Source organism: Bidens hawaiensis, unplaced genomic scaffold (assembly GCF_021521415.1).
Source record: "Bidens hawaiensis isolate Kalapana, Puna unplaced genomic scaffold, B.hawaiensis_p1.1 tig00008259_1, whole genome shotgun sequence".
Classification (NCBI taxonomy): Eukaryota; Viridiplantae; Streptophyta; class Magnoliopsida; order Asterales; family Asteraceae; genus Bidens; species Bidens hawaiensis.
The window spans coordinates 937,734-945,805 of record NW_027491588.1 but is presented as its reverse complement, the minus strand read 5'-3'; the positions used below and the strand labels follow the sequence as shown (position 1 = coordinate 945,805).

General features: G+C 37.8%; 1 protein-coding gene across 1 annotated transcript; it reads right to left on the bottom strand.

Annotated features, from left to right (window-relative positions):
• Window positions 1–297: 297 nt before the first annotated feature.
• Window positions 298–1,408, bottom strand: LOC143637394 (protein FAR1-RELATED SEQUENCE 5-like). Its single transcript, XM_077104791.1, has 3 exons — window positions 1,233–1,408; window positions 904–1,162; window positions 298–813 (listed from the first exon to the last, which is right to left on the bottom strand). Exons 1-3 carry the CDS (start codon window positions 1,406–1,408, stop codon window positions 298–300), a joined length of 951 nt encoding a protein of 316 aa, XP_076960906.1.
• Between the last annotated feature and the right edge of the window lie 6,664 nt (window positions 1,409–8,072).

The window sequence follows — 8,072 nt, the reverse complement described above, 5'->3', positions numbered from 1 at the left end:
GGGAAATACCCTGATATTCAAAATGTGGAGCACCTAAAAAAATGTGACGACATAGTAAACCGAATTGCTCGAACCTCTTACAGCTATAATAAACAATGATGTCTTCATTGCGAATCATAACCTACCATGAAGAATAATGCATAGTTTTATAAAGTGTAAAAGATAAACACGGTAAACCTAGCAAGGATGTTGAATTACAGAAAACCGGAAACATATAAAATAAAGAACGAATACTGAAAATCCGATATACCTCGTGAAATGAAGCAGGTAAGTATAGAAAGTCATGAATATTGAATTTCAGAAAGTCATCGACGGGTACGTAACACATGGAAGTGCAATTGTGAAGAGCTGGTTGTATTTCCAATTGGACATAAAAAAAATGGTTCTCGTAAAGATTTCAATTGCTTGTTTCTCAAGTGCGTAGTTACTCCATGTCTCGGCTGCTGTATATCCACAATCATGATCGTTCTTACGATGCTCATGTCTCTGATGATCCAATGCAGTCTTAAAATGGGCCAGAAACTCAACCAAAGTGCAACGTGGGTTACAAAACTTTCCAAAAAAATGGTTCTCGCTCTCTGATCTGGATGAAGTACGCATTAGGCCAGACATGGTTTCTCCATGATAGTAAGCAGGAATCCATGACTCTCTAATGCGGAATATGTCTTTGAGCCAATCGTGGTCGTTTAACTGAAAATCATCCATTATTGAAACCCACTCCTTTTCAAACAATTCAGGTGTTATTGAGTCGGTCCAAACAATATCACACAACCGAGTCTTAAAATCTGTGGTGTTGCAAAGGCCAGATCCAACCTGAAATAATATAATGGCATAATATAACACAATCAACAAACTTTATATAGTAAAAATAAACCACATAAACAAACAAGAGTTCTCTTGTACCTTCCGAGACAGCTTATCCATAATATGCCACATGCACAGCCGATGCCTAGCATTAGGAAAAACGTCTTCAATTGCACGTTTCATGGCGAGGTCTTGGTCAGTTACAACAACTGCTGGTTCATAACAAAAAGCCTTCTTAAAACAATTCAGCAACCAAGTGTAAGATTCTGTGGTTTCCGAATCAAGCAACGCTACACCAAGGGTAACATTCCTATTATGGTTGTCAATTCCAGTAAATAGAACAAAAACTAAATTATACCTGTAAAACAAATGAATCAATAAATAAAACACAATAAAGAAATAAAAATTTTGGTTGATAATGTTATTACTTGTTGTGACGATATGTTGCATCAAATGAAACAACATCACCAAAGACGTAGAAATTCATCTTGGCTCGCTCGTCGGCCCAAAATAAACCCTTTAGCACCCCGTCTGTTGTAGTAAAATAATCACATGAGAAATTGGGATATAATTCCTTCTTCGCCATAAGGTGTTGAACAGCCATCTCAGCATCGTAGTCTCCAATATATAAGTTGATACTTCTTTTGTAGTTTTTGTAGACAGACTTGGTTGCCCAACTTTTTCAAAACCACCATACATGGTCCTCATAATGTTGAAAGCTTTTACCGGACCAATGTTAATATTAGCAAGATCATCTAACATCTTTTTGTGGGTAAACGTAAGCTCGCGAGCAGAAGTCAAGAAATGGATATCGTCTTCATCAACAAATGGAAGATTGTGTGCTTCACCGAAATATTTCACCCTATACTTGTCATTGTTCGTTAAAATTAACCTTATTTGAGCTTCACAATTTGTTCTTTGAGATGGCTTCCTACGTTGTTTTTTCCCTTTGAAATCTTCACTTAATGTGTCCACTTCCTTAACAGTTCTTGAACCTTCGTTAGTGTAAACAAAATACTTCAAACGAACAAAATTATTGTCCACCCACTGTGTTCCTTTATAGATAGAAAAACCGCTAGCTAAAGCGTTTCTTCTATAAAAAGACTCTGCGGCTGTTGAGTCGGATATTTTCTAAGGAAGATTGGAATCTTCTCAACCTCCTCTAGAAATCGGCTAAGTATGGAATTCGAGCAAGCTTTGACGATCGAGCATGGTTTACTACCTCGAGCAAGGTCTTCAGAACCTCTTGGGGTTAATTCTTCTAAGTGTTAAGGCTTCGAACAAGCTTCACTTCAACGAGCAAGAGTGTTCTTCTATCGAGTATGGATTGCCAATCGAGCAAACAGCTTGATCATTCAAGTTCTGACCAAGTGATTCCGAGCACAGGATGTCCGAGCACATGGTGACAAGCATGGATGCAATAAGATGTCATATGCTCAAAGCAAGGACTTAGAGCATGGTTCAATCCCCCGAGCAAGATTTACATCCGAGCATGCTAAAGATTGTTCAATAAGTCTAAAGACAGGATTGAAGGCATCAAGAAGAATGGGCTTGCTCGATGGACTAGTTTGAGCAAAGCAAGGATTAGTCAAGAAGAATGAAGTCTGCTAGAGGAGAATATTTTCTCTGAAAATATTCTAAGTAAAGTATGCTCGAAGACACTCATCGAGCATACCTAGCATAGTGAGTCTACTCGAGCAAGATACTTATCATGCTAGAAAACTCTTACACTTGTATTTGTTTTTATCTTTCATTATGTAATAACTAGGGATTCTAAAAGGAATGTCAGGGTTCTATAAATAGAGTCCTAGGTTTCCATTTTAGGGATGACGCTGGCAATACACGCATTACGAGAAAACATTCCAAAAGAATATTCCTTTTGTTTCCTCGTACCGCCGCCGCCGTCACGAAGCCCTATACATTCCATTTACTGTTTCATTGAATGATACGTTTAATACAGTGAATCTGTGTCTTTGAATATGTTCTTACTGAATATTATCTTATCATTTCGTTTGTCATTATTTCACACCTTCACTCCAATCCGTTGAATATCCTGATTCCGCCGGGATATTTGATAGGCCTTTGGGTATTGGATCTGTGTGCTCTTGTCGACCTACCTTAGGTTGCACCATATTCCCGGTCCTGACAAGTGGTATCAGAGATTGAGTATCTCGCTGAAGGCCACGGGACTGAAGGTTTGTGATAAAGCTTGAAGCTTTGCAAGGTTTTCGTCTGTAAAATCTCAAATGTGAACAAGATGGATGATCTAGAAGTCTCAACCAACAACATTCCAAGACTTTTAGGTTAAGAAAACTACATCAAATGGAAGGTGCTGTTTGAAGCGGCTGTGAACTATAACGACCCTGAACTTTGGACTTCTATTAAAGAAGGACAGTATGTTCCATCCACCGCAGCAAACAACAATGCAACAATAGAGCTTAAAATGAAGAAAAGGGATGATAAGGCATTGTCCATGATAAAACATGGTCTCTCTTAGGAAATATTAACCAGTGTCAATCATCACAAGACTGCTAAGAAAATGTATGATGCTGTGATTGACATGTTTGAAGGTAATACTGAGCGGAGAGACATCAAGAAGGACAGACTGAAGCAGCAGCTGGATCGGTTCAAGTTCAAGGAAGGAGAACAACTGAAGTCAGTATTACAAAGGTTCATGACCATAGTAAATGAAATCAGAACAACTAATTTAGTGATTTCTGACTTTGAATTAAACAAGAAACTATTGTCTTCACTGTCTGGAGAGTGGTACACTGCAAGCAAGTTCATCAAAGAAAAGTCAAGCTTTCCTAGTTTCAAACTAGATGATGTGATAGCATTTTTGAAGGCTGCTGAACATGAAATGATAGAGAATCATATGATAAGAGAAGAGAAGCCAAGCTTCCCAATCACTAATGCTCTAGTGGCACCTATGGGAAATCTCTCTCTCAAATCAAACCAACAACCAATTGTTGAAGAACCTTCTGAATCTGGATCATTGTGTGGAGGACAGTCAAGGTTTAATGCACAATTAATTGAGGATGATGTTGCTTCTACTGCTAGTGGGCATCCTCCATATGTGAAGAACAATTCAGGTCAAGGAACTGACTATCAAGCCTTTTTCTCACTATTCACTAATTCCTACAACGCATTTGTGGAAAAGAATATCATTCACACAAGTGTAGTGCAGGAAGATTTGGAACAGATTGATCAAGATGAACTTGAGAACATGGATATCAAATGGCAAGCTACAATGTTAGCAGTAAGAAGCAAGAGGTTGTATAACCGAACTGGAAGATCATCATTTGTTGGACCAAATGACCGAATAGCTTTTGACAAATCAAAGGCAATATGCTACAACTGTCAACAACCTGGACATTTTGCTAGAGAATGCAATCAGCCAAAGCAATTTGGGAATCAAGTCAATCAAAACCAGTTCTATCAAAATCAACACCAAAACTATCAGGGTGCTCAACAAAGAAATCAAATGGTCAATCAAAATCCTTACCAAGGTCAGAACAAACCCCAACAACAACAGGTCCAGCCTCAAAGAAATAATCAATTGCAGATTCAGAACAACCAAAACAGAGGAAACACAAATGTGGTGAATCAAGCAAGAGACCAGGGAAATGTTGCTGTCACAAGGGGATCACAAGATGGGGAATGTGATTGGAGCAACCATGCAGCTGAGATGGAAAAGGCAAATGTGGCTTTTATGGCCAAGGTTGAAGAGAAAGGAGAATCTTCGGGTTCAAAGGTACATTTTGAAATCTCTATCTCTGATCTTTTATGAATTGAATAAGGAAATTGGAAAGTGGAAAACGGAATGTGAAGAAAAGAGGCCATTCTGAATGCATTTGAGTCAAGTGAAGGCACTTATGAAAATCAAATTAAGAGTCTAGAAGAAGACTGCATGCAAGCCTACATGACTCAGTCCAGAATGAGTAATGAGATTGATGGTTTAAAGAAGATGTATGCTAAAGAAAAATTCAAGAATGCAGAGTTGTTGATACAAATGGACTTCCTAAAGAATTTGGTATCAACTGGAAAAATTGTTGGGTATGTGGATAAGATGACTGAAGAAGAAAAATACAAGAAGGTGCCACCACCTTTTTGTGACAAATATCCACTGAAAGTTGACAAGGAGAGCAGGAATGAATACTTGAAGCAATTCAAGAATGTCTTTGAGGACAAACCTGAGTTTGCCAAGCAATATGAGAATGTGACTGTTGGAGAAGATTTAGAGTTTGTTATGGAACAGAGGAAGGAATAAAAGGATAAAGTGGTCAAGGTGGAAGAGGAGAAAAAGAAATAGAGTGAATACTCAAGTGAAGAAAGCACATGAAGCTGCCACAGTGATAAAACTTCATCTGACAAGAAAAAGAAGAAGACTCCAAAGAAGAAGAAGAAGAACAACAATAATCAGTTACCAAAGCTTCCAAGAACAACCACTCAACTTGAGAAGCACTATGAGAAGATGAGGAGGGATCACAAAGTGTTTGATATATGTGGAAGACCTCAAATCAAAAACAAGAATGTTACATCAAGTAAATCTTCATATGATCAAACTCATCCTCCAATTATCCAGTGTTTTCAAACCATGAACTCTTTGACATTGGGGATGTTGATTATGTGCCTATGAGAAGATATTCAACAAATCAAGAGTCAAGCTCTTCAAGAACTCCATCCAAGTTGAAGAAAATTGTGTTTGTGAAAGAAAAGTATCCACAAATACTTGACATCAGCAAGCCTATTAAGATGGGCTTCACCAAATCTTTGTGCCTAAAAACCTCTTTAGGTTTTGACTTCCCAAAGCCAAGTGATAGAATCAAGGACATGAAACTACTTGAAGACATGGGGAGTTTTGCAAAAGTTTGGTGTAAGAAGTGTGATGCCTACGGACATCACACTGATTCTTGTTGGATTGTTGAAGATACATTTGAAATTCCTGATGTAGTGAGTGGTTTTGACATGAAGAGTTATAAAGAAATGTATGAGAAGTACTTAAATGGAGAAAGAAGTTCCTCTGACTGTGAAGAACAAAAGCTGATCCTAGAAAGGAGGCTAAAGACTATTCTGAAAATCAAGGAAAGTGAACAAGTTTCAAACAAAGCAGTTAAGAACAAAAGGTCTGATAAGAAAGAGAAACCAAACTGAGACATGGTGTTCTTAATGGTGATGAGAAATTCCTGTTAAAACAAGGATTTGAACGAAGAGGTTATCAGTGGAAGTCAAAGCAAGAGTTGAATCAATGGAAAGACTGTGTGATTGAACAGATTGAAAAATAGCATCAAGTCACCAGTTGTATCAGACTCAGATTCAGATGATTATTGTGAAATAGTCTATGAAGATCCACTTCCAACTCCTGTTGAAACTCCAATTGACTCTGATTTGCAAACTGATACAGTTTGTGACTCAGAATCTAACTGATCTTCTTGTGTTTATCTGTGCAGGAATAGTCCATGAATAGCAATGATATATGGTATATGGACAGTGGTTGTTCCCAGCAAATGACCTGTGACAAGGAAGCACTTGTCAATTATGAAAGAAAATATGAAGGACCTGTTGCCTTTGGGAGTGATGAGAATGGAGGAAAGATTGTTAGAAGACGCACACTCACCAATGGCAAAGTGACCTTTGAGAATGTGATGCATGTTGAAGGACTACAATATAACTTGCTCAGCATTTCTCAAGTCTGTGACAAAGGTTACAAGGTTGCCTTCGATGATGTACATTGTCTGATCCTAAAGCTAGAATTTGTCATTCCACCAGAAATGATCATGATGATGGCTCCAAGAAACGGCAACCTCTATGAGCTGAGAATGAATACTGTAATATCAAGAGGTGGTTCATGTTTTGTTTCCAAAGCCACTAAAAATGAAACAAAACTGTGGCATAGAAAGATGTGCCATGTCAATCTGAAGAACATGAACAAGTTGGTGAAAGGTGAAAATGATGTGGGTCTTCCTACTAGAGAATTCAAATTGGAAGAAAAATGTTCATCATGTCTCAAGGAAAAATAGCACAAATCCTCTCACAAGAGCAAACTAATCAACACTATTGATGAGGTATTGGAGCTACTTCACATGGATCTCTTTGGTCCTGTAAGTGTTCCAAGTATTGGCAAGAAAAGATTTTGTTTAGTAATCACTGATGACTATTCAAAATTTACATGGGTATTTTTCATGGGAAGCAAGGATGAAACTCCAGAGCTAATCAAGACTTATGTATTGAAAATGGAGAATCAACTTGAGAAAAGAGTGAAAGTGATTAGAAGTGACAATGGAACGGAATTCAAGAATGGACTTATGGAAGAATTTTGCATTTCTAAAGGGATCTTTCAACAATATAGTGCTCCAAGAACTCCTGTGCAGAATGGTGTTGCAGAAAGAAGGAACAGAACATTGATTAAAGCTGCGAGGACCATGATGGCTGATGTAAATCTACTAGTTACTTTCTGGGCAGAAGCTATTAACACTGCTTGCTATGTGCAAAATAGGTTTCTATTGAACAAGACTCCATATGAAATAATTTTTAAAAGAAAACCTTATGTGAAGTTGTTGAAGCCTTTTGGATGTAGATGCTCACTACTGAACACAAAGGATTATCTTAACAAATTCCAATCAAAATCTTTGGAATGTTTCTTTGTGGGCTATTCTTCTCATTCAAAGGCTTACAAAGTCTATGTCAAGGAGCACATGGTGGACATTGAGTCATCAGATATAATCTTCAATGAAAATCATTTTAACAATTTTGATGGTCCCAAATGGCTATTTGACTTGGAGAAGATGATCAAATCATTCAAAATCTACAATGAAGACATGGATGATAGCATGTACAGAACAAGCATTGAAGAGAAAGGAAAGCAAAAGCAAATTGATCTGGACAAGCTATGGTCTTTAGTTGCTCCTGAACAAAATGGATTCACTTTTGAAAGAAGCAGTCCTGGAGCCAATGACGTAGAGACAAATGGTCTAGAAGCTGCTATTGAAGTATCAAATGAAGGACTAAGTGACATGGAGAGTGAACCAGTGCAAAGTCAGCCACAAGTTCAACCTGAAGAGACAGTTGGAGCTGAAGACATGTTTCAATCACTATTTGACTCACTCCAAATTGGATCAAATGAAGTATCATCATCTGCAAATGACCATACTCAAGTAACGGCTGAAGATGAAGAGACATCTGAAACTGAAGCTGATGATATGAACATGACAAATCTTGAATCAGAAGTTCCAGTACAACAAGTTGTTCAAACTTCATTCGTTGAAAGA